At 30.4% G+C, this 26,334-nt stretch overlaps 1 protein-coding gene across 1 annotated transcript in view; it reads right to left on the bottom strand.

Moving 5' to 3' along the window:
- The window catches only part of LOC134680619 (phosphatidylinositol 4-kinase alpha-like), a 70,306-nt gene that overhangs the window by 17,420 nt on the left and 26,552 nt on the right, over positions 1-26,334 (bottom strand). Inside the window, exons 18-35 of the mRNA XM_063539731.1 lie at positions 25,455-25,563; positions 24,738-24,868; positions 23,469-23,602; positions 22,822-22,904; positions 22,245-22,315; positions 21,601-21,725; positions 19,057-19,138; positions 15,366-15,449; positions 14,557-14,766; positions 13,378-13,470; positions 12,994-13,078; positions 12,374-12,433; positions 11,744-11,871; positions 11,010-11,168; positions 10,035-10,186; positions 9,488-9,595; positions 4,021-4,148; positions 3,422-3,556 (exon numbers count right to left, since the gene is read on the bottom strand). Of these exons, the coding sequence (XP_063395801.1) occupies positions 3,422-3,556; positions 4,021-4,148; positions 9,488-9,595; positions 10,035-10,186; positions 11,010-11,168; positions 11,744-11,871; positions 12,374-12,433; positions 12,994-13,078; positions 13,378-13,470; positions 14,557-14,766; positions 15,366-15,449; positions 19,057-19,138; positions 21,601-21,725; positions 22,245-22,315; positions 22,822-22,904; positions 23,469-23,602; positions 24,738-24,868; positions 25,455-25,563 (2,077 nt within the window). The remainder of the gene's footprint in view (positions 1-3,421; positions 3,557-4,020; positions 4,149-9,487; positions 9,596-10,034; positions 10,187-11,009; positions 11,169-11,743; positions 11,872-12,373; positions 12,434-12,993; positions 13,079-13,377; positions 13,471-14,556; positions 14,767-15,365; positions 15,450-19,056; positions 19,139-21,600; positions 21,726-22,244; positions 22,316-22,821; positions 22,905-23,468; positions 23,603-24,737; positions 24,869-25,454; positions 25,564-26,334) is intronic.

Here is a 26,334-nt window from a genome sequence, read left to right as displayed (position 1 = left end):
TTAGAACTAATGTCGGACGGAGATGCACCTTTAGTACATCTGACGAAGCAATCTGCTAGAATCCTTTTATATAGTCTTTTATTTTATTATGAAAAGGATCCTGTCCAAATTTTGTTTCGTAAATGTTTGGCACAAATGTTTTTCAATTTTATGATTAACCATCTTATAAATTTTCATGATAAGTATCAACGCTATAAAAAACACCTGCACATACTTGACAGCGAACTCGTGTACGGCGGGAATGATTACACGACGTTGTTGCGATTAAAACTTTATTTAACGTAATTTAGCGCCATACTGACAGACGTCGTAAAAAATTAAGGTTTATGGCTTTTATTGAAAAAACAAGCACATGGACCCCATTTTTTTTCTTTTGCAATCAATCAAGTACTGTTTCAAGAATACTCCACCAAAATTTCAGGAAAAAATCAACGATCAAATTTTTTCTGCACTTCCGAAAAGATGCAAAAATATGGTCAATTTCTTTATTTCGGATATAGCACTCTAAATCCGGAACAAGATGATTTGATTTAACCTTTAACTTATTTCGGCATGTTGATGCCATGGGTCAAGGGAATATTTTACAAAAAACCCGGTGAAGTTATGACTTTTCGTTCAAAAGTATCGTTACTTTCTTTAAAAGTCATAATTTATGAAATTTCAGGGATTTTCTTCCAAATATGCAAATTTCAAACCAAATTATCTCAAAAAGTAAGTCATGAAGGTACTATTTTCTTTGCATATTTGAAAAGTGCACATTGAAATTGACCTTCTATCAAAATTTTAAGAAAAAATCAACGAGGGATCTCTACTGTATCGTATGCCCTTAAGGAAGACAAAAAACCTGCAGATAATTTAAGAATTTAAAACTCTGGAAACCAGATTGATGATCCATAATCTTAAAACAAAAAAGAAATTGTCTTGCATTAGTGATTTTTTTTTATCTTTGTGTGATGTAAAATTTGTAGACAACATGATTTTTTTTAGGTTATGTGTATTTTTTTATTTTTCATACTTGTGCTACTTATTTATTGATGATTTAAAATATTCTAAATTTCTAAATACACAAATTATTCAAGGCACATGCAAGAAATAAAATGCCAAGTTATACATATTCCCTTTATAAATTTTCATAATGATTAACCTACCTATATATTTATTGCATAAATTTTTATAAAAAAAAATAGCTTTTCATGCATTCTAACAAAAAGCCACATGCTGAACAGCTCATCTTTCTGATACCCCTAACTTCCATTCAATTTTTTTAGTGACTTTTAATGAATTTTATAAAAAAAATCTTTAAAAAGTCTCAACTTACAAGATCATCACCTATAATAGTCTAACTGAGAACTTTGAAATTTGTTTTAATGTTAGTTTTGATCATCATTGTGGAACCATATCACAATTAATTCTACAAAAAATTCCTTAGACATGGGGGTCTTGAAGTTATATTATGCATTATGACCACTGACCTAGTCTTTATTTACACTATAAATTATAAAGACATGATATCCAATTACATTTTAATACATCTATTAAAGTGTAAGTATGTAGATATGGGTGACCTACATTTGTGAGAATTGGAAAATGACAAGCATTAAGTTTGCACTAAGGAATGGCATTACATTTGGGCAAAGCTATTACTTCATGTTCATAACGGATATATATGTTACATACACACATATACTATTCAATCATTCAAACTATTTAAAAAAAATGTAAAGAAATATGCAGCTAATATACAGTACACTACACAACTAATCCAAATCTTGTACATTGATATCACAGTTACAAAAAAAAATTAAAAAAATCTGCTTTAATAATATTTAATTCACCAAAACAAGACACAAAACTAAAGATGCTACAAAAAGAGTAAACACAAGACAAGGTTCATAATAAATTAGCAAAAATTTAATATTTTATAAAAGGAAAATATGAGAAAAGTATGACACGACACAAGACGCTCAAAGAAGCCAAGATATTTCTGGAGAGGCACTTCGTCAATTTTAAAAAAAGCATTGCCAGAGAAGGATTTGTAAATTTTGTAAGTGATTTTCATGGGCTTGTTTACATAATATTTCTTTAAGTAGAATTAAGCCCTTTTGAAAACTTTAATGTTAATTTTAACCTTATTTTTCAGTAATGACAGCATTGCTAAATAGTATGTAGGAGCATCATACATAACCTTGAAAACAATCTAGACATTATACAATTTAATATTGTAAAATTTGGTTTTATTATTCTGAATCGCTCAGAAAGAAAACTTGAATTTAACAAGAATGTGTCCATAGTACAAAGATGCCCCACTAGCACTATCCTTTTCTTTATTCAGCGGACTGTGAAATTGGGGTAAAATCTCTAATTTTGGCATTTAAATCAGAAAGATTGTATCATAGAAAAAATGTGTTCTAAGTTTCAAGTTAATTGGACTTTGACTTCATCAAAAACTACCTTGATCAAAACCTTAAATCAAGAGTGAGACAGACAGACAAACGTACTCAAAGACAAAGAGACATCCGTACAAACAAATGACAAAAGACAAAAAAAACATAATGCTACTAAGTGGATCATAAAAAAATTGTTGTGCCAGTTGAGTTAAAAAGCAAAAAAAGCAAACTATAAAAAACATACACAACTAGAGGTTTTTACTTGCTTTCTCCTTTTATAAAAAAATGTTCATTAAAATTGTTACATATTTAAATACAAGAAGTCAAAACAAACATTTAGGGATGCATCCTATACTTGCCATGATACATGTCTGATGGGGCAAGCCCAAAACTATGACGGGGACTGCTACCAAAGCTTAGCCGCGGACCACTGCCTATGCTTTGACGATGAAGGCTATTTATGCCTGAGAAAATCACAGGAATATATTCTACACAAAATTTATTATCTTTTATCATTTACAGAGCATGCACATTTTGCAGAATTATTTAGACCTATCACAAGGTTTAACTTACTGTGTTAGATCTTGTTGGTTTAGACAGATAGATACATGTATTTTTTTCATATGGATTTTATGCGCTTTTTTTTAAAATGTAAACACTAGTTAATAAAGAAAATAATTTACCTATGGCTACCATGAAACAACAAAAGAGGTGTTGTGTACTAAAACTGACAACTCGTGAATAAAACAAAATTGCTGAATTCAAAACAACACTGGGTTAGAAAGGTTACAGCCGATCAAAACTTTTTCATAACTAATTTTATCTTTAAAATAATCAAAGATTTACTAACAATTATATTTTTTTCTTAACTTTAAAAATATATAATAATTTGAATATTCTCAGAACATGGTTGTAGAATTCAACAACTTGTGAAATTTTTGAAGTGCAAAACATACAGTAGGGACGTGAAAACAATGTGTTCTATTTAAGTGAGACAAGTCACGACAATAAATATTTGTAAGAAATATACATACTGGCTGATCTCTTTGAATATCCACTGATACTTGCATTCAGTGGAACCATCCATTTAGACTTAGCTATGTTCTCTGGAGTTATCCCTGCAGACCATGATAAACCTAGAGAATGTTGGGCTTCAGGCTCTGTTGAAGCTATTAATCAGAATATAGTCATGCATTAAAATTAGGGTACAAATATAATGACAAAACTTATAATTATGAAAAATCACCATATAAGGGAAAATGAAAGAAATTTAAATTTCAAATGTTTCTGTGAAATAACGGACATATCTAATCAGCTTAAAATTAAATGAATAACTAGATTTCTTATTAATATTAAAGGTATCATAAAAAAAAACCATTAACTTTGTTTTCTTATGTGGACATTTCCTGTTCTTTTCCAAATAAAATATAAATTTCGTTGTTTTGTTGTCTTTAGATTTTTTAGCCAAGGATTTCTATACACAGCCCCCTCTTTGTAATCCATGGCAGATAAAAACATCATTGTGTATACAGCAGTGTGCAATATTGGGACAAATAGATTTCTTACCCACTTTGAGTAACAATAACCATATTAAAGTACAACACTATGAGTAAGTTATTTCTGTAATATTTACCTGAGAAAGGTACTACGCTATGAGAAAGGTACTTCTTATCCTGATGCATCAAGTTGAAGAATTTAATTAATGTGTTAATGTCCTCTCTCAAATCTGATCCTTTATGTGTGGGAAATAATGGTCTTCTTCTGTAAATCAATAAATAAATATTCAGCATTGTTATGAAATGTTATAGATCACCTTTAATAACTATGTTCTATTTCTTGATAAAATAAAATTTGCTGAAGTTTTCTGTAACCTTTTTTTTTTTTTTATTTTTATTTTTTTTATCCAACATATATAATATACAACAGTACAGTTATCAAACAATAAGTTCATATATATATAAATGTAATATAATACAACCTATTAGAAAATGTATAGAACTTGAAAAATAACATTTTGTTTGGATTTTATAATTGTATCTTATTAAAAATGACATACAAAAAAAATATAGAGAATTAATAAATAAAAGAATTAAAAGATGATTAAAGAAAAAGAAAAAAAACAAAAAAAGCAACAAAAAACAAAAAAAAAACAATATAAAAAAAAAAAAAAAAAATCATTTTGATGTCTGCCAATTTTTTCATAGATGCTAATCCACCAAAGTATCCTGTAAAGCCTCTTGGTAAATGCACCAAGCCTGGTTAAACTTTTCAAAACATTTATTTTTAACTGATATCTTCTTCTCCAAAATATAATGATGCTTTATTTTTTCAATCAATGCTGTTAAACTTAATTCTCCTTTAAAATATCGTGTATTATATATATATTGTTTAATCCAGAGAAAAATATTGTTTTGAGGGTCACCTTTGTACATTCGTGTTAAATTTCCAAACAAAAAAATATCCTGTGTAAATGGTATACTAATACCGTTATGGAGAAACCACATTTCAGTTTGCTCAATAAATTGTTGTACATAATAACAATCCCACAGTATATGTTCAATTGATTCAAGTTCAGTCTTACAAAAAGTACAATATGGGTTTTGCACAATCCCAATTTTGTTTAAAAACGTATTTGTTGCCAGAATTTTATGATTAATTCTATACTGAAGCCATTGTAGCTTAGTATTTTTTGTAATAGCAAATGGTAGTTGAAAAATCTTTTTCCAGTTTTGATTTTCTAAAACTAAAATTGCTTCCCATCTTTTTACTCCTGTAGGAACAGTGTTGTTTTTGTTTAGCACCAAATACATATCTTTTGATCCCTTTTTGCTTTTGAGAATGGTCTTTATAACTGATGGTATGAAAGGAGATACTAATTTATAATCTCCCCTTTTAATTTTTTTGGAAGTCTTAGTTAGCATAGAAATTATGCTATTATATTTCATGATGTCTATATCCATCTGAAAACACTCCTGAAATTGATAAAAATTTAGAAAGGTACCATTCTCCCCCACAATATCATTTACATATAAAATACCCTTACTATGCCAGTCTTTGAAAAAAACTGGTTTGTTATCAATTTGGAATAGGTTATTCATCCAAATTGGACTGGAAAGAAAATATTCCCAGTCGTGCAAATTCATTTCTTTTTCAATTACCATTTGCTAAGCACCCAGTACATCTTTCCAAAATTTATTCTTAATACTTTGCTGTAGTTGCTTTACATAGCTATTACCACAACTAAATAATCTATCTTTATCAACATATGACAAAAATATATTTCGCCATTTACAATCATTTCTACAAATTCTTCTAATCCAAGTACATTTCAAAGCATTTATAAAAGCATGTAAATTAATCATTTTTAAGCCTCCATCACAATAATCTTTTTGTATTACATCTTTTTTCACTCTATGAACTGGTGAGTTCCATATAAACTTATACATCAGTTCATTTATCTGTTTAATAATATCTTCACTTGGATTAGGTAGTGACAATATTAAATGATTTAAAATTGGCAACATAAGTGTCTTTACAACAGTAATTCGACCAATAACAGTAATGTTACGTCTAGACCATTGTTTGACTAGTCTTTTTATTTTTACAATATTTTCATCATAATTGATTTTAACTAGTTTTTCTAAATCAACATCAAAATTAACACCCAATAATTTAAAGGATGTGCTTCCCCAAGTAAGATTTTGATTTGTACAAAGTGTCTCTGTGCTGTACTTTTTACTTCCAATCCAAATGACATGAGTTTTGGAAAAATTTATATTCAAACCAGAAATTTTAGCAAACCAATCTAGTTCCAATAATGCCTCATTTAAAGATTCTTCACTACCATCTAAAAGTAGTGATGTATCGTCAGCAAACTGCGAGAGTTTGTGTTCAACATCAAGAACTTTGATTCCATTTATATTTTTGTTATCTCTTATTTTTAACGCTAAAATTTCAGCACAAAGAATGAAAAGATAAGGCGATAATGGATCACCTTGCCTACAACCCCGTTCAACAGTGAAAAAGTCTGAAAGATTCCCTCCCTGAATGACTGCTGAATTAATGTTTTGATAGAGCACTTTCACCCAATTTATAATAGAATTGCCAAAATTAAAAAATTTCAATACATTTAAAAGAAATTCCCATGAAATGGAATCAAAGGCTTTTTCAAAATCTATCAGCAATAAAAGGCCTGGTATATCATTATCTTCAGTATATTCCATGATATCATAGATCAATCTTAGATTTTCCCCAATATATCTTCCACTCATAAAACCTGTCTGATCAGTATCAATAAGTTTAGTCAAAACTGTTCTAAATCTTCCTGCTATAACCCCAGAGCCAATTTTATATACAGTATTAAGCAAAGATATAGGGCGCCAGTTTTTTAAAAAATGTCTAGGTTTGTTACCCTTTGGAAGACATGTAATTATCCCCTGTTTTTGAGTAACAGAAAGTTCCCCTTTATCATACCCTGCATTCAAGGATCTTACAACAAAAATTTTTAAGTCAGGCCAGAAGAATTTAAAAAATTCACTTGAAAAACCATCTGATCCAGGCGTTTTATTGCTTTTCATTCTTTTTAAAGTTTCACCAGCTTCCTGAACTGATATTTCACCTTCTAGTTTATCTTGTTCATCCAAAGATAACTTTCTAACATTTACATTTTGTAGACTATTTTCAATATCTTTAGGTTTACAACATTCAACATCTCTGTTTTTGTACAAATTTTCATAAAATATTTTAACCTGTTTAAGTATTTCTTTTTGGTTAGTTACAATATCACCATTTTCTTTTTCAACCTTTGGAATAATCTTGCTGGTAAAATTCTTAGATTCAAGTCCACAAAAATAACTTGTGGGTTTTTCTCCCTCTTCTATCCACTGTATTCTAGATCGAACTATTTTACCATGCATTTTTTCCTTTCTGAATTTTTCTAGTTCATTTTTTTTGTCTTCCAATTGCTGTATAGAACCTGAGTTTACATTTTCTTCTAAAATATTAATGTCATCTTTTAAAGTTTTTTCCCTTCTCTCTCTTTCCTTCTTTTTGAAGCTAGAGTATGAGATAGTTTTGCCCCTCACCTCCATTAATAGAGTTTCCAAAAACAACTGACTGTTAATTGTAAAATGAAGATCATTATTATTCACTTCATTAATATTGTCAAAATTATATACCAAGGCTGCATACTGTTTTTTTACATCCAAAATTTTTTCCTTGGTAACATTAACATAGTCAGCATCATACAACAAAGAATTATTGAACTTCCATAAACCTTTCCCCCTAATGAATGGATTCAATTCAAGTTCTAGAATAATTCTAGAATGATCCGATCGGTAACTGGGTTCTACACAGCAATTTTTCAAAAACGACAAAATGTTTTCAGAAAATAAGAAAAAATCAAGCCTAGCTTGTTTAAAAGGTGATTTTTTTCTCCAAGTGTATCTACACAGGTCAGGAAAAAGTTCCCTAAAGGGGTCAACTAGAGATCTATCGTCAATCAATTCTAATAGTTTGTCTCTAGCATTAGGATTATTTATGTGTAAATAATTATAACAATCTAAATTTGGATTTAACACAAGATTAAAATCTCCACAGATAATAAAACACTCATTTTCAAAATCATCAATAATTGACATAATATGCTCATAAAAAAATGGACTGTCAGTGTTTGGGCCATATATAGTTATGAGAGTAAAACGGACTTTATCTACAACCAAATCCAAAGCTAAGTAGTTTCCATCAATGTCCCTTTTTTCTTTAAGTACTTCCCACTCAAAATTATTTTTAAACATAATAGCTACACCTCTTGAATTTGAAGAAAAGGATGAAAAGTAGCATTCATATCCCCATAACGTTCTTATACTATTTTCTTTATCCACTGTGAAATGAGTGTCTTGAAGACAATAAATGTTATGGTTTCCAGATTTTAGAAAACTAAATACATCCCTCCTTTTAGATAAATCACCCAGACCCTGGCAGTTAACAGACAGTATCTTTAAAGAGCCCATAATGGTTTGAAATATGTGTACATCATCATTTCATATAAGCATGCATTTTTACATATGATCATCCATATTATACATTCACATGAGACACAAAGACATATACGCAAAGGTTTGCTCAAAACATCTAGATATGGTGGTATAAAAATTCTCAACATACATGCATTTCCCTGTATTCTCTAACACAGTAAAATCACCATTCCTACCACACTTATAACAAATATTTTGAACAATCAAGTCTTAGTTGGGTAAAATGTGTTAATGTTAAGATGTCTAAATGTGTCAGACTAGTACAAAAATAGGGTTGTAAGTTCAAGGGGCGGATCCAGCCACAGGGGGGGTGGGGTTCTAACTATACGTCCCCATTCAAATACATTGATCATCCAAAAAAAAGGGGGGTTGAGTTTTCATCCTGAATACTGAATATAAATGTAATATTTGTAAACATTACACAACAACAAATGGAAGTTTTTAACGACCTTGACTGGCTATTATAAACATTATACTGTATGTTAAACAATCAGCAAATCAATTAATTCATCTCAGTTATAAATAAAACTTTCAAGTTTTTGTTGTTATATAGAACAGTTCTGTTATGTTTTGCATTTATTTGGATATAATGATATCAATGTTGAAAAATTTAACTAATATATCATTTTCTCCATGAACATGGAAGTTTTTATACACAAATCAGATTGGCAGTGATTTTAAAGAGTCAAGCATTTTTTATTCTACTAGTTTGAATTTGAATGTTCACAGAATTCATTCCTTTCAAGTATCAACATTTTATTTCACTGATGAGAACAAGAATGTGTTCCTAGTACACGGATGCCCCATCGGCACTATCATTTTCTATGTTCAGTGGACCATAAAAATGGGGTAAAATTTCTAATTTGGCATTAGATTTAGGAAGATCATATCATAGGAAACTTGTGTACTAAGTTACAACTTCAACTTCATCAAACACTACCGCGACCAAAAACTTTTTCTTGAAGTGGGAAAGGTGAATCGACGAATGAACAAACTGAAGGATAAACAGACTAACAGACCAGAAAACATAATTCCCATAAAGGGGCATACAATTGTACAACTTACGCAAAGTAATCCAGTGCTGATGCGTACACCCTTTCTCTGAGTACAGTTTTACTGGTTGTGTTTGGCAATGTATCTCCTTGTAGAATAGATAGACCCATACATAACATCCTGTAAATAATATAGAAAGTGTTTACAATAGGCATTTCATTTGAAATTTGCAACTTCATTATTTTACAATGTATCTATAATTAAGATTTTCGAGAAACAAATTAAAACAATTTTGAGGGTTATCAATCCCTTTCTGATCACTTGAGATCATCCCATTTTATTTTTTTTGGTTGGGTCTATTTTGCTCAGTCTTCAGTTTGTTGAGCAATGTTTGTACATTCTTGATAAAAAAAAATGTTCTCCTTTTCTAATAGGAAACTACAAGAAACAAAAGCCATTCATACCAATAAATAATCAATTTTATACTAGTTTGTTTAAAGTCTTGCCATTGTAAAATGCTTATTTTATTAACATTTTTTACTTCAAGCTTTCAACAAAGATTTTAGTTCTACTCCAATTTTGAATTCTGTCTTAATCTAAAAGTTCTGTATATACTCACCGTATCCTAGGACCAACAGCTGACAGATGTCTAGATATCATTGGTGGATTTCTGCCAACAGTTATAGACAATGATTTATTGAGAAGACCTGTCAGGATGCTTACTTGATCATTACTACAATACTTGGCTATCTCTATCCTCTCAAACAGAAACTGAAATATTGATAATAACAATATACAAATTTTGCCAGTTTAATAGGTCAATTACTCTAATAACTGGACATCCAAAAAGAAATTTTCTTCAAACGGCTTAATTTTCCTTCTACCATGATGCATTGTTTTTAAAAAAAAATCTAGTGTTTGTTTATTTGTAAAGTTATCAAAGAGGGACGAAAGATACCAAAGGGACAGTCAAACTCATAAATCTAAAATAAACTGACATTTTCTGGCTAAAAATGAAAAAGACAAACAGAAAAACAATAGAACACATGACACATCATAGAAAACTAGAGAATAAACAAAGCTGAAATTATCTCTTTTGTCGTAAAGTTTTGTTTTCAACCGACCCTCATTATCAAATTATCAACAAATTACCTATTTGTTTACTGCTGAAGCTAATTGATGACAATAAAGCAAACAAAGGATAAAACAAGGCATGGTAGGTGGGATTGTGATGATCGTTAGGTGGATAGGTTATTGCCAGGAAGTTGTCTATCACTTGCAAAAATTATGATTTTCTCTCATAGTCTTTTGTCCTTTCAATTTCCCCTGGTTTTGGTGGGGTTTGTGTTGCGTAGTTTTTAGTTTTCTATGTTGTATTTTGTAAAATATTGTTTGCATTTTGGTGTTTTATTCTTTCATAGCCATGGAATTTTCTGTTGTTTGTGATCTGTGTGTTTGAATGTCCCTTTGGTATATATTGCCTTCACTTTATATTAAGCTCCCACATATATATGATTCCAACCCATCCTCTCAAATTTTTTTTGATCTGTTGTTTTTTTTATAAAAATTATTCTTCAATAAGCAATTAACAAACCTGGGTCCATAACTGATGAGGTCCAACAACAGGAGGATGAGGCCCAATGGTATCATTCTCTGTCTTAGCTAGTGGGTCCACCTCTGGTCTGTCTTCTCTGAATATACCTAACTTCTTGTCAATGGTCACCTGCCAGGCAGCTGCCATCTCACAGAAAAACTAGAACACATAGAATTTTTTTTTTTTTTTTAAATACAAACACTTTTTAAGCAGCTTATTTAGTATGATATTTCCCAGTGTCTCTCACACATAATCATTTTATATCATTAACCCCACTTATAAATGATAAATAATGATTGGGTTTTACCATGCACACAAATGTTTCCCATCTTTTGCTTACTTATCAAATTTTTTTTTTTTAAATCAAAAACACAATAAAAACATGCAAAGTGCAGATAAAAATAAAAGAAGGATGTGTCAAGAATGCCTATGCTAAACTTTGCAATTTTCCAAGTTAAAAAGGGGCACGACTCTAGAACAGTTATGACTCACAAACCAAATTTGAATTCAGACTGTCTGTTGTGGTACTTAGTGTTGTATATAAGTTTTAGATGAGACAAACTTAAGTTACATTTGGGAAACGAGAATGGAAAGGAATGAAGGATAAAAGGACAGTCAATGGTTACAGTTAATGTCCTTGTTTACTTTTGCTTGAGCAGAAAAATAATTCGTTGGAGTGTTCCTGTATTGAGCTTAGTATTTCAGTTCTCTTTCAGGAGCTAGTTTTTTTATACCTCAATATTAAGGTCTCTCCTAGCTGCCAGTAACCACTCCCAGCATGAGACGGCAGCTTCCATGGCCTTAGTTGTAAACTGTCTGACTGGGGTCCAACAAAGGGAATGTAGTAAATGTCTGTGACAATCTGTACAAATATAAATATAAATATAAATATAAAATATAAAATTTCATAAATACATGATAATACATGTATCTATATACTAATATAATTGTGAACACATTCTTGTTTTTACTTGAATATTTTTAAAGGAATCCCTGTTCCGTCCGAAATGATAATTTAGAAACTAACAGACATTAGCCCAAAGGTCAAAATGTCTGGAACAAAGATTCCATCAATATTCAGTTTTCAATTTTCTTTGTTATATTGGTTTGTGTAAGTCAAAATGTATTCTAAACAAAAATGGAAAAATCTAGGGTGAACTATATTTTTGTCTTCATTGAAATTTAATAATGTATTAAAATCAAAAATTCAATCTACATTTAAAATGATTGACACTAAGACATGATATTCGATAAGTAATGATTTTTATAAATAAATTTACTGTAGTTTTATTGGAGGGTCAAACATGAAATTGATTGTCAGATAAAGAAAGGTCAAGTAAGAAAAATATCAATAAATGAAATACCTTTACTGTTGACTAAGAAAGCACAGATCCTAAACAATCCTTGTATAATTGCTTCATCCTCTGAAATTAAAAAAATACTCAGTAAAAAGATGTAACAATTAAATGATATACATGCACTGACATCTTGCAAAACATTGCTAGCCATAACTGTTTTCACTCATCTCATAATATCTTCTTTTACTAATTATCGACAATAAAAACTCGTTCTCCTTGGTATGTTTTAGCATTGCCCATTGTGACTTGGGGAGGTTGTCTTAACTTAAGCCACCTTCTATTTTTTTCCTACAACAATGTAAAGACCAAGGCTTCCAAAACGGTCATATATTCCGGTCATTTGTATAATGTCCGGTAAAAGTCTGGCTGGTCAAAGCATGAAACGGTCATCTACTTTTTAGTTTCAAAGGCTTTTCGGTCTACTAAAGACCTCCCTTTAAAATTGATTTCCCTATACATGAATGAATAAAAATCTTTTAAAAGACTGTACACATATGACTTTTATGTTGTGTGGATGTAGGTTGCTGTCTCATGTATAGCTCATATCTCCTTTTATTCCTGTCACTAAACATTCTAATAAAATATCTGAACAATGAATCTGTTTTGTCTGACATGTAGTTACTTACCCTGTTTCTTTATAGCCTTCTCCAACTCTCCATACAATAACTGAGCAAGCTGATCATCCTTACAAATAGCTTTCATTCCAGCAACCTACAGGTTCAAATAATAGTCATTCATTACATATTATAACTTTTAAACTAGAATTTTTTGGAATAATATATGCAAAATAAAATAGTTGTCTCTATATTTCTCAATGGAACCCAAGTATTGAGCATATGATTTTTTTCCCATCAAATATGTGGAAGGGCTAACACATATTACTTCAGATCTTTCAGATTCTTGCATTCCACAAAATCAATATGCAACATTTTTTCATATGAAGAAATGCATTTTTAAAACAACAATTAATGCCCTTTTATGTGATTTTTTGGTGCAATATTAAACCATACCTCTCCAGTATATCTACTTCTAAGATTGAGATTGGCCATAAAACTAGAACTGTCCTTCGTCACACTATTTGGCCTTCTTTCTAAAGTTGAAGACTGCAAAACAAATAAATAGATATATGAAATATATGGTAATGAAACTAAAAAGGTTAACTGAGACAGTTCTGATATATTTCTGAATAGTACCCTTTAAATGGCCATAAATAAGACTTCATAAACTATTTGCAGTTGATATTGTATAAAACTCATACTCATGTTTGAGAATACAATTTTAAACAAGTGAAACTGCGAGCTACTGCTCACTGATGATACCCCCACCGGATAATATTAATAGTGTGAAAATATGCAAGTGTTCGGTTAACAGACAGTTGTCGAGTGATGAATCTGAAAACGCATCACACGGTATAGCTGACTTCTATATATCCTGAAACCAAATTTCAGAAATCCTTGTATTGTAGTTCCGGAGAAAAATGTGACGAAAATTTTCAACTTGGCTATCATGTGTAAAATCATACAAGTGTTTGGTAAACAGGAAGTTGTCAAGTGATCAATCTGAAATTGCATCACACGGTATAGCTGACTTAGATAAACCTTGAAACCAAATTTCAGAAATCCTTGTATTGTAGTCCCTGAGAAAAATGCGACAAAAAATATTCATGGGACGGACGGACTGACTGACAGAAGGACAGACAGAGGTTAAACAGTATACCCACCCTTTTTTAAAGCGGGGGTATAATAACATAAATTTACTCAAGCTAGGACAGTTTAAATCTTTAAAATAAAAAGTAGTGTTCTCTATTTATTTCACAACATAATCTTTAGATTTTCTTGGAAGTTGTCAACACTATATGTATCTATTATTACAAGAACTATCAAAATATAGTTAGGATTTGTTATAAAATTTTTACTGGAGGAGCTTACCAGCAAAGTGACCTAAATTAAAATAACCTCTGACGAGCTGTTCAACCTCAACAATCTGAATAACAAGAACAAGCAATTTTTCAAAAAGCCTTTAGAATATTTCTAGTAATGAGACACATGAGTAGTTACATGCAGTGACACATTTACTTACAGCCAAAGGTGAAGCCGTCCTATTGTATCCAGCATAAGTATGTACACTTTCCATGGCTAGAGCCACACCAGTGTGTTGTTTTAGACCTATACTATGACTTCATTACTTACAGCTAAAGGTGAAGCCGTTCTGTTATACCCAGCGTAAGTATGTACACTTTCCATGGCTAGAGCCACACCAGTGTGTTGTTTTAGTCCCTCTGTGGACTTTTCTACTTCATGTAAGTATTGGGCCAGGTGAGACTTTGTAGTGTTTGGAGCCCACTTCATTGACTCTTTCAATAACTCCTTACTGTAGGCAGCGAAGTCCTTAACCGTGCTCTGTGAAATAACAAGTACAGTTATAAGTTAAACATGTTTTTATCAAGAAATGTGACATGAAAACTACAGGCCTAAGAGATGTCTGATGATTTTTAACCACTACAATCAACCTAAAGTAAATTCTACAAATTCAGAAATTATTGCCTACAATTATTATTTAAACGTCAGGAAAATCTGCATACAGATATATGTATCTAATTCAAAATGTCATTTTTTTTCTTATTATGATACTCCTGATTTACAGTACCTTTCTTATTTTCTAGCTTTTCTGAACCTAGTTTAACACTGAAAACACTGCATGTACTTTAAAATAGTACCAAGTTTAAGCCTGTAACAATTTTACATATTAACTATAATTAGAAATAGCCATATTTATACATTTTTAATGCTTTATTACTGAGTCTGAATTTAACTAATTATGAAAATAGAGAATGGAAACAGGGATTGTGTCACAGAGACATTTACCCAACAAAAGAGCAGAAAACAGCCCATGGCTACCAACGGGCCTTAAACACAAGAAATTGTAGCTGATGCATCAGTTCCTACAAAAGAATTTTATAATAAGTGTCTTATTACTCAAATCACTTATTAAACATTACCTCTCTGTCTGCCAGGTTATCTCTGACTCGAAAGTTGAAAGGAGTTCCAGGAACATCAAACTCTGGGGCTTCTTCATTGGGATCCTACAAAAACAGGAAATCACTGCTTATAACTGACATAATTATATCTCATACTGTAGCAAATATAGACAACTAGGTAAGCTTTACAAAATCTATATACATTAGAATCAAGCATAAAGAGCTCGTTCAAAGGGGAGTTAACTCTTTGGCTTCTTTGTAATTTTAAGTTCAAATGAATCAGTTTTTTAATATGTTTACTTTACAGGTAAATATATCTTAGTTGCAGGATATGCACTTAAAAATTTCTATTTATTGGTATATAAGTAATGAAAATTTATGATTGAGAAATAGAAACCATATTGTTCATTATCTTAAATTTCTTAACCATTGAAGGCTTCAATTTACTTAGGAACTAAGAATTATTTAAACTTTAACGTTAAACTTTAACTTCTCTTTGAAACAGCAATATGTAGAAAATTAATTGTGACTTTCGTCATCAGCAATTTTATTATAATAGCTAGTGTTACTTTATGAAAAGTTCAAACCAATCAAACAAACATTAAATGACTAATAATAAATCACCCTTCAACAAACTATAATGTATATATTGAAAAGGATTTAAGGATATCCAGGAATTGATCTTGTAATTTAGACACTGAATTCTGATGAACGAAAAACCAATTTCATCATTCACCAATGTTCAGTTTCATCTTCATTGAAGTACATGGTTAAGACCAATCTTGAATTTAAAATAAACCAACAGAAAATAACTAACAAAAAATAACAAACAAAAAAAATTAAAATTTAATTGCTAACTGAGTAAAGTTTTATATACCACATGATAATCCTGAAAACAAAATGAAAATGCAGATTCGTTATAGTCTGAGTGTTTTGAAACAGAATTTCTCAAGAAACATAGTGTTAAGGTATTTAGTACTTTACTCTTTAAATGAGCTGGGTTATTTTAAAGATATACATGTATTTATAGATTAGAGGCTATATATATTTTGAGAATAAAAGATTAACTATAAAACTTTCATAATGAGATGAATTATCCTCTGTTATATTATATATATAGGTATCATATTCACTACACTGCTACTTAAAGAGTCTTTTAAGTTAAATTATACTGATAAAATTGTCTTTGATTTGATTTTTAAAGTTTTAACGCCACTTTTAAGCACCTTATTTAGGCTATTTTATGGCTACCAGTTTTTATTGGTGGAGGCAGCTGGAGTGCTTGAGAAAACCACTGACCTTAGATAGGAAAAGGAGTAGGTCCGGTAAGGACAGATTTTGGCCTCAAATTTCAGGTTCATCTGACAAAAGATTTTGACCATTTTTCAAACACTTAAGTGTCTATTGCATTTGAATCAATTAGTTTATGTGAAAGATTTGAACTGATTTAGTCATCAAAAACAATCCGATTCAAGTTCAAATATGAAAAATCAACCAAATATGCCGAAAAATGTAACTTTTCGGATGGTTTTTATCAAAAATGAAAGTGGCTGAGCTGCATCCGTGTTCATCCTCAACATTTATATATGTTATGTATTATCATAAAATACAACTTCCATTTCAATATTAAGGATGAACACGAATGAGGCCACTTTCATTTTACACGAAAACCGTATAAAATTTAACTAAAATTGTGAAGAATTCAGTAATTTAGCATAACTTTAAGGTGCCAGTACCCGATATATATTCATTGTATATTCAAAATAGCCCATATTTATGTAGCAGAAGCACTCTACTGTTCAATAAATAACTAAAAGTTTACATTTTATCAATTTTGTAAAACTGCTATATTATGAGGCCAAAAAGGGCTCTTACTGGACCTTCTCCTTTACAATCCTAGTAAATTAAGATTGGAGTCAAGTGCACCTGCACAAGAGGGGTTCAAACTGAAAACCTCAGTGTTGACTGGCTAGTGATTACAGTAGTAACTACTTAGACCACTCAGCCACTGAGGCCCCAAAATTGTCTTTGTAAATTGGTGATGTAATTAAGTGGAAAGTTGCAGAACATTTATAACTGTGCTGTGTAGGAAAATGTGCATGAAACAACTGGAGTTAATCAAAATAATAATCATAATTGTGGAAGTTATTTTTATCTCTTGTTTTTGCTCTTTTTATCTTCATTGTGTATAAGATCTAATTGTTTCTTATTCTTTGGTAATTTGACCCTTTCTAGACCTATTGTTTAAAACAATTTAATCAGCTAATGAATATTTTGATATAAAGCATTGACAATTATTCCCAAAATAAGACCCCCTCCATGTTCACAAAATTGCTCAGATTTCAAACACATTTAGGCTAAGATACATAGAGAACAGAATTTGACAAACTAAATATTCAAGTAAGATTAGTAATTTTAAACTTGTTAAAACACACTTTACATAAAAAAAAACTTGTAGACAGCTGTGCTGTATTATTCCATTCTTAAAACCCACAGAAATCAAAATAAGTGAATTATTGAAATCATAGTTTGTGTTATTTATTTATTCTATCATCAAAAGAACACTCATATGTGTGATTTTTTAACAAAAGGAGTTTCTATTGAGACAATGTTTCAGCCTTGATTCATTATGATAATGGTCAATAAATCCTAATTGAAATTTTAGCTAAAAATTGGGCCTATGTTGGTGGGTGTTCGAATCTACTCTTTTGATGTATAAAATCTAGCCTAACAATGGCCAAATAAATCCCTTATAACCTTTTACTCTTTTCACACTCAATTATATTATTAGCAAAATCAACAGAAGAAAATAACTATGGGTGATAAATAAGTAAGAGGAAAAACAAAACAACTTAACAATAGAATTCTTACATTGTACCATTCCTGAAATAATTGACACATACACATGCATATCATAATAAAATCTATCTAAAAACAAAATGTAAGTGATTATCTATAATAGTATAAACTCAATACATATAAATGTATTAGTGTTATGCTCATGATGCTATCAAAGTGGGCATTGCAGTAAGTTTGTTACAAGAAAGTGGCTCAAGTGTTGGTATTTATGGCGTTTTTCATCAAAAATGTATCTAAAAACAAAATATAAGTGATTATCTATAATAGAAGGGAACTGAATACATATACATTTCTTTTGTTGTCCTGTTAAAATAGACATTACAGTACATGCAGTAATATGTTACAATAAGGAGCTCATAGCAATAAAGGTTCAATTGTTGGTGTGTATAGAGTTTGTCTTCACAAAAATTTATGCTGAATAGTTAAAAAAAATATCATGCATGACTGGTATTCATGAGTTTAGTCATATATTGCATTGAACTCATGCAAAACAAATGCAATTGTAAACCCTAGTAAGAAAATAACATCAGATTGAAATTCTAACTGATAGCATGTAGCAGATCAGATTGGATAAAATATACAATACACCTTATCGCTAATCCAGACTGACCCGGCCGCTTGAACTTTTCACGCAAACTACAATCACTTTTCCATTGTGGCGTCAGATATTTTGTTTTATGCGTCAAAATTTTACGGGAACCTGTGTTATTTCACATAATCGCGAACAAATAGTGATAAGGTGTATTGAAACTTGAAATTTATAATAATTCCCCGTTTCAGATTTTCCTAATAGTATGATAATTCATCCAAATTTGAAGTTGATCTGTAGGTCTGAATCATTTATATATCTTACCACTTCTAATGAGTTAGACAGTAACTGTAGAATATCCAACATCGTCTTCAATACAGTACCACTCCATAACAAATGGGGAAATCTGAAATTAATCATCATGCTATCAAACAAAGTGTCATCATTCTCAAATAATCTAATTTTAGATGTAACGCATCTTCTGATTGGCTGACGTTATTTTGTTATCAGCCCATAGACATAATTAAGTCATGTGGCCGTGACGTTATCAACATTTTTTTCATGGTTTTCAACGGTAAAAATGGAATTTAGAATTAAATTATACAAAATTTGTAAGGGTTCCACGGAACCTAGTGTCTCGCCTACTTTGCTGTAACTCCCAGGCTCAACAAAAATGAGGAAAACAATCGATAAAAATATTCCTCTTGATACTATCTTTTGATTGTAAGAAGCTTCTGTCCAAGTTTAGTAAAAATCCAGGATAGTTTATGAATGGAATAAATGTTTTAAAAACTTTAACTCCAGACTGTATAAATGTAACTGGAAGAAAAACTAAGTCCATTTATAAGTAAAATACAGATACACAGGTACGAAATATTAACAAAATTTCCTTTCTAGATACTAGCTTTTGATCATAAAAAAGCTTCTGTCCAAGTTTGGTACAAATTTAAAATTGTATAAGAAAGTCATTAAATTTTTTAAAAATTTAACCACAGAGTGAATGTATTGTTTCCTGGCAGAAAACCTAAGTCCATTTAAAAGTATAATACGGAAAAAACAAATTTATTTTTACAAAATTTACTACTTGATTCTATCTAGATCTTATGACCATAAACAAGCTTCTGTTCAAGTTTGGTACAAACCCAGGATAGTTAAAGAAAATTATTAAAATTTTAAAAACTTTAACCACAAAGTGAATGTAATGTTTCCCAGCAGAAAAACTAAGTCCATTTATAAGTAAATAACAGAAAAAATTGAAGTTTATTTTTGCAAACTTTACTTCTGGATACTATCTTATGATCATAAACAAGCTTCTGTCCAAGTTTGGTAGAAATCCAGTATAGTTTAAGAAAGATATTCAAATTTTAAAAACTTTAACCACAGAGTGAATGTAATGTTTCCCAGCAGAAAAACTAAGTCCATTTATAAATAAAATTCAGAAAAAATGGAATATTATTTTCACAAAATTTACTTCTGGATACTATCTTATGATCATAAACAAGCTTCTGTCCAAGTTTGGTAGAAATCCAGTATAGTTTAAGAAAGATATTCAAATTTTAAAAACTTTAACCACCTAGTGAATGTAATGTTTCCCCGCAGAAAAAACTAAGTCCAATTATAAATAAAATACAGAAAAAATGGAATTTTATTTTTACAAAATTTACTTCTGGATACTATCTTATGATCATAAACAAGCTTCTGTCCAAGTTTAGTAGAAATCCAGTATAGTTTAAGAAAGTTATTAAATTTTCAAAAACTTTAACCACAGAGTGAATATTTGAGGACGCCGCTGACGACGGAATGTAGGATCGCTTAGTCTCGCTTTTTCGACTAAAGTCGAAGGCTCGACAAAAATGACTGTAATATTTTTTCTGTCTATTTGAAATAACATATAAAATGAGGTGCACACTGTTAAATAACCTGCTATGCGCATTATTCAGTGTGCACCACATTTTTATGTTATTTCTTCATAGACAGAAAAAATATTACAGTCATTCCTTAAATACAAAGTATGACATTGTATATCAGAAGCATTTTAACATAAGTCATCAATACCATTATTATAATTAATGTGAATAGTTGTCTCATTGGCAATCATATCACATTTGCTTATCTCATACTTGAAGAGCAGATGTGAATTCTACTGTTTAGATGTAGAGGAGAAATGTATGTTGTTAATATCAGGTTCATTCAACATATATTCAAAATATCAAAGTTTTTGCAAACAATAAAATAGATATAGGAAGATGTGGTGTGAGTGCCAATGAGACAACTTTCCATCCAAATAACAATTTATAAAAGTAAACCATTATAGGTCAATGTAAGGCCTTCAACACAGAGCCTTGGCTTACACCGAACAACAAGCTATAAAGGGCCCCAAAGTTACTAGTGTAAAACCATTCAAACGGGAAACCCAACGGTCTAATCTATATAAATGCCTGACTGATCTGAAAAGTGTTCAACAGTTACAAGCTACTGACCAAATATGATGTCTCTCTGTTCAGTAGTTGTGTGATCAACATGTTTGTTGCATAAGTGACAGAACAACCAAACAGTGAAATAACTTTTATATACAGGTTTGACTGTACGTCTCTGACTATAATCTAAGAAAAGAATACCACATTTGCATTAACTATATATATACTGTGGATTCATTTATTTTCGGTGATACCAAATTTTCGTGGTTTGAGGAAAACTTGCATATTCGTGGATATTTGATTTTGTGGTTTTGGTAAAGTCTGCATACATTCCTTTAGAAAATTTGCAATTTGTTGAACATTTAAATTCGTGGTTCCCCTGTACCCACGAAATCCACCAAAATTGGTATCCAACCAATATTAATGAATCCACAGTATATAATATACTTACTTTTCTACCAGTCTAGAGAGGTGGATGTCAGCTACTGTCCTGATCCTTTTGTATATGTGATTAAACTTGACCAGTAAGAACTGTGCTAGTAGATCTAACTCATGTTCCTTAGCCTCTGTCTTTGGCTAAACAATAAAATACAATCATGACAATACAATATCTGGTTTGGGGAACTGCATTATGTCTTTATATTTATCAATATTTCAGTCATTGCAAGTTTCATACCTTTACATTTTTCTTGATTTAATTGCAATATACAGATCTGACTGAAATACATTTCAGTTTAAATAATATTTGTGTATTGAGTAAATAGGAAAAATTCTGACAGAAACAAAGGTAAACACATTGCTTTTATTGCTGTTCTTCTTCTAAAAGTAGTAGTGAAGCCTTCAACATGAGGCAAACATTATACCTCACTGGGGCTCAAGAAGAGTAAATAGCAATCTGATAAAAAAAAATTTCAAGCTTTTATAAGTCATTGCAATGCTTTAATATACTGTAATCATCATATGACCTTGATATACAAAGAAAAGGTCTCCTTACACGGGAAGTTTATTTGTTAAATTCCAATACAGTAAACCCAAGTTTGAGATCTGATGACAAGAGAACAGTAATTCCAAACTCTAATAGTGCTATGTTCTTACCTTTTCACTCATAGCTTCTAGAAATTTATCAAATGCTTTGTCTACAACTGCTCTGATGCAATTCCACATTCCTGTAAAATCATATATAAATCAAAGATAACTAAAAATTCAATTATATTATGCTATATTTGTAAATTAAACTCTGTGTGACTTTTAACACATGATATTTCTTCTTTTTGAATATTTATTTTATATAAAATATTGACAAATATAAAGTGTCATTGACTTATGCACTTTAATATACTTTGGCATCTTTGACCTCTCTTGTATATTTTAAAGTCTGATAAAAAATATTGATCAATACTTATACTTTCTCTTTGATCTGAACTCTATCTAAGCAAATTTGGGTACAAGAGATCTTAAAACTGTTTTTAAATAGAATACACCTTATCATTAATCCTGGCTGACCCGGCCACTTGACTTTTAGATGCATACAAGAATCACTTTTCATTGTTGTGTCAGATATTTTATTTTATGGTGTCAAAATTTGACAGGAACCTGTGTGATATCCAGTAATGGCGGACAAATAGGGATAAGGTGTATTGTTTGTAGTATTATCATATGGTATTACAATTACCAGCTTTGTCTTTGAATATTGTGCTTTCTTCTAGATACATGTAAAGTCCTTGGACTGATTCAACATCATTAGAAAACTCTACTCTGAAACAGAAAAACAACAACAACATGAAGTTTAAAACAATCCTTGTTATTCTATCCTATACCTAATAAATCTATGTATAAAATTAATTAATTTAAAAACATGTATTTGTATTTTATCTACTGTAAATTCAGAAATTTTTGGGAGGTTTGTATTATTGCGAAAAATGCGAGAGTTCTAAATGCAATAATTTACACTCGCATTTTGAAATATTTCATATGAATCAAACAGGATTTTTCTCAAAATCGTAAAAAAATTAAAATTGCATTCAAGTCTAAAATTACAAAATCACAATAATAAATGCACACAATAATTTCTGAATTCACAGTACTTGAAAAGTTGAAATTTTGTTATCCTAATTCCAATTTAAAAGCTCAATTAGGTCTAGATTTGGATACTCTTGCCAGATGGTGTGGCCATTTGTATATTGTGAAACAGATTACAATGACCTCCAGTTTTCCTTTTGCCTTATGCTTTTTTGCTTGATTGCTGTACATGTTGATCTATTTTTACAAAGGAAAAAGAAATTCTAGGAGATCTGACAGTCTTTCTAAATAATTTTATACCTGAGTGTTTCCAGCCTATATACTGACAACAGATAAATACACTGAGTAAACTGTAGCTTCTGTACTAAGTAATATATCTCAGCATTGTTATCCAATAACTGACAAATATTGTTCCTTAGGTCTACCAACTCTGCCTGTTGAGAAAAAAAAGTAACAGTAAATATAAATATGTCTTTCATGTTTGAATTTATCACAAATGTTCCTTAAATTAACTGTCCTATTTGTTGAGAAAAATAAACTGTTACAGTAATACCAGTCAGGAGCATTACTTAAACAAGTAACAATTAAAATTACCTATACAAGTAATGTTGAAAACGAGGCTAATTTAAATATAACTTATATGAGTTATTTTTCTGAATATTATTTTTATAGGTGTCCAAGAATACAGATTTTACTAGCTTTAAATAATTTTCACAGTTATCTGGTTATTTTCCCTTGATATATAAAAACGAATTCTTCAGAAACACTAATTAACTTTCCGACGCACTTATCTTTCATACCGACGCTTCAGGGTCAAAGATTGGTCTCTTGGGACTATTAAATTATCATTTTCCTTTAAAATCTTGAAGGTAGACTGATATAAATAGATAGATGCTTGTGAAATAATTAAGACCTGAAGTTTTTTTATGATTTGTAACCTAAATCAACCTAAATCAATTACATATGTGCCTTAGATAAGTGTAATTGCTATTTTTTTCAAAAATGTTTCAAATAAATTATTCAAGTAAAATTTTTGTCATTATTTTCAAAGTAACCCTTTATCTCTCTACTCCTCTCAAATCTGATAAATTCTTTATTTTATGATATAAAATGTTGTTTAAAATCATGAAAACTACATTTAGTCTATGTTTCTATTGAAAATTAAAATAACTCTATTAAGTAATTTTATTATTTTTAAAGTAAAAAAATACTTATAGAAGTAATTAAAAAAAATAACTTGTTTAAGTAACGCCCCTGACTGAATACAGAGGCATTTCTCATTTTTTGTGTCATTTTTCAAGGCTACATTTTCACTAGTCAAAAGCATTTTTGTACATAATTTGTATTAATAAACTGTGTCATTACAACCCCAAGTTAGATCAAAAATTGAATTTAAGAACTTTGAGTAGTCATATATGTGTTGCTTTGTCATTTTCATGAAGAACTAATACAGGAGTTCAAATCCCAGCTTTGATTCACCACCATATTTTCACATTATTAATCAACCTTGTTATTCTTCCTGTCCATATGTAAATACAGGCACTTAGATCTCATTTGAGATTTTCATACCTGTGTAACTGTATCATTCTTCATGGCCACATTATAGAGTAGTTCAGATCTCAGATGAGATTTAGAGATCAAGAAAGGAGATGTAACAGCAATCTCACAGACACCTTCAAACCATTCAGGAGGCCATAATGCTGAAAATATCATGTTTAAACTTGCAATCTCAGTCAATAAATGTTACTTTATCACACTGCCTAAAATTAATTAATTAAAAAGTTTCCTACAAAATGCAAGTCCAAACTAACAGAATTTGCAAAAAGGCAAGATTTCTGCAAAAAAACTTTCATGACAAGATTCTTTGGTTTGAAATAAACAAAAGTAATAAAACCTAAAATCTGAACAAATATGGGTATGCTACCTTTACTTATAAAAGTGTGCTAAATCTGAAATTCTATAGCAATGGTCTAAAAAAATAGGTCAGCAAGATATACTGGTAATTTTAAAGATCTCACACTAGAACCATCATGTTGCAAATTTTCACTCAAATCAATTGAATCATCCAAGACGAGTTGCATTTCCCTGTTTCATCATAAAATCGATATCTAAATCCATTGAAAGTTGTTTTTTTCATAATCATATTAATGAAAGTTCATAATTTCATGATGATTCCAAGTCAGATAGGAGGCATCTTGGTTAAAAAAAAAACAACATACAAAACACAAAAGGGTAATTTTTACATACTCCAAAATTTTTCATTCTGAAGGTTTAATAAATACATACGTGAATCATCTGAAGCAAAGGCAAATACCACACAATACTGCCAGAAATCTATAAATAGTTTATGTAGACGAGGCTTGGGATCTGTTATCCTTGGCATTCTTCTGATTAACTGATTAAAAAAACAAATAGTTACATATTATGTTGTATTTTAAAGAAATATCATTTTAACAAAGTCCTATCCTTTAAATGTTCAAGTAATGACTATTTACATCTCAATTTGTAGGACATAATGCAAAGAAAATCTGGTTAAAATCCAGATCGTGTGTTAATGCTTTCTTTACAAGGATCTTACCATACCTGTAGCCAGGGGGGGTTCAGGGGGTTCGGACAAACCCCCCTTGAAAAAAAAATAAGCACTGTTAAAGTCAATGTTCTGTTCGAATTGTGACTGTTAAAGTCAAGTTTGTGAGTCCAACAAACTCCCCCCCTTAGAAATCCTGGCTATGCCAGCTTACAACACTCTGTTCTGGTTATTATCAAATCAGCTAATGAAATGTCTGCCTTCAAATTAGAAGGTGCGTATGATTTTGACAAAACTGGATCCAAAAATGCAACAGAAAGTAGAATATAGCTTCGTCAGATCAGTGTAAGCTACGAGTAGAGTTATGATTTGTATTTGAATCAGATTGTGCAATAAGGTATGTAACAATGTATGACCAATTTTCTTGCAGTTGATATAACTGTGAGTTCTCTCAGATATGTATGCATACTTATTTTCTTTTTGTTGTTGGGATGCATGTCCACTCTATGTTTTCGTTAGATTGTATCCATCTGATGAGTTAAGCCTTTTCAACTGATTTTTAAAGTTTGTCATTCAGAAGTTGACGTTTGTTGCTGTGTTACATATTTGTTTTTTTGTTAAAATATTTTGTGTGCACAA

The sequence above is a fragment of the Mytilus trossulus genome, chromosome 8 (assembly GCF_036588685.1).
Source record: "Mytilus trossulus isolate FHL-02 chromosome 8, PNRI_Mtr1.1.1.hap1, whole genome shotgun sequence".
NCBI classification, from domain to species: domain Eukaryota; kingdom Metazoa; phylum Mollusca; class Bivalvia; order Mytilida; family Mytilidae; genus Mytilus; species Mytilus trossulus.
The sequence above is the reverse complement of the archived record's forward strand: the minus strand, read 5'-3'. Positions and strand labels throughout refer to the sequence as shown.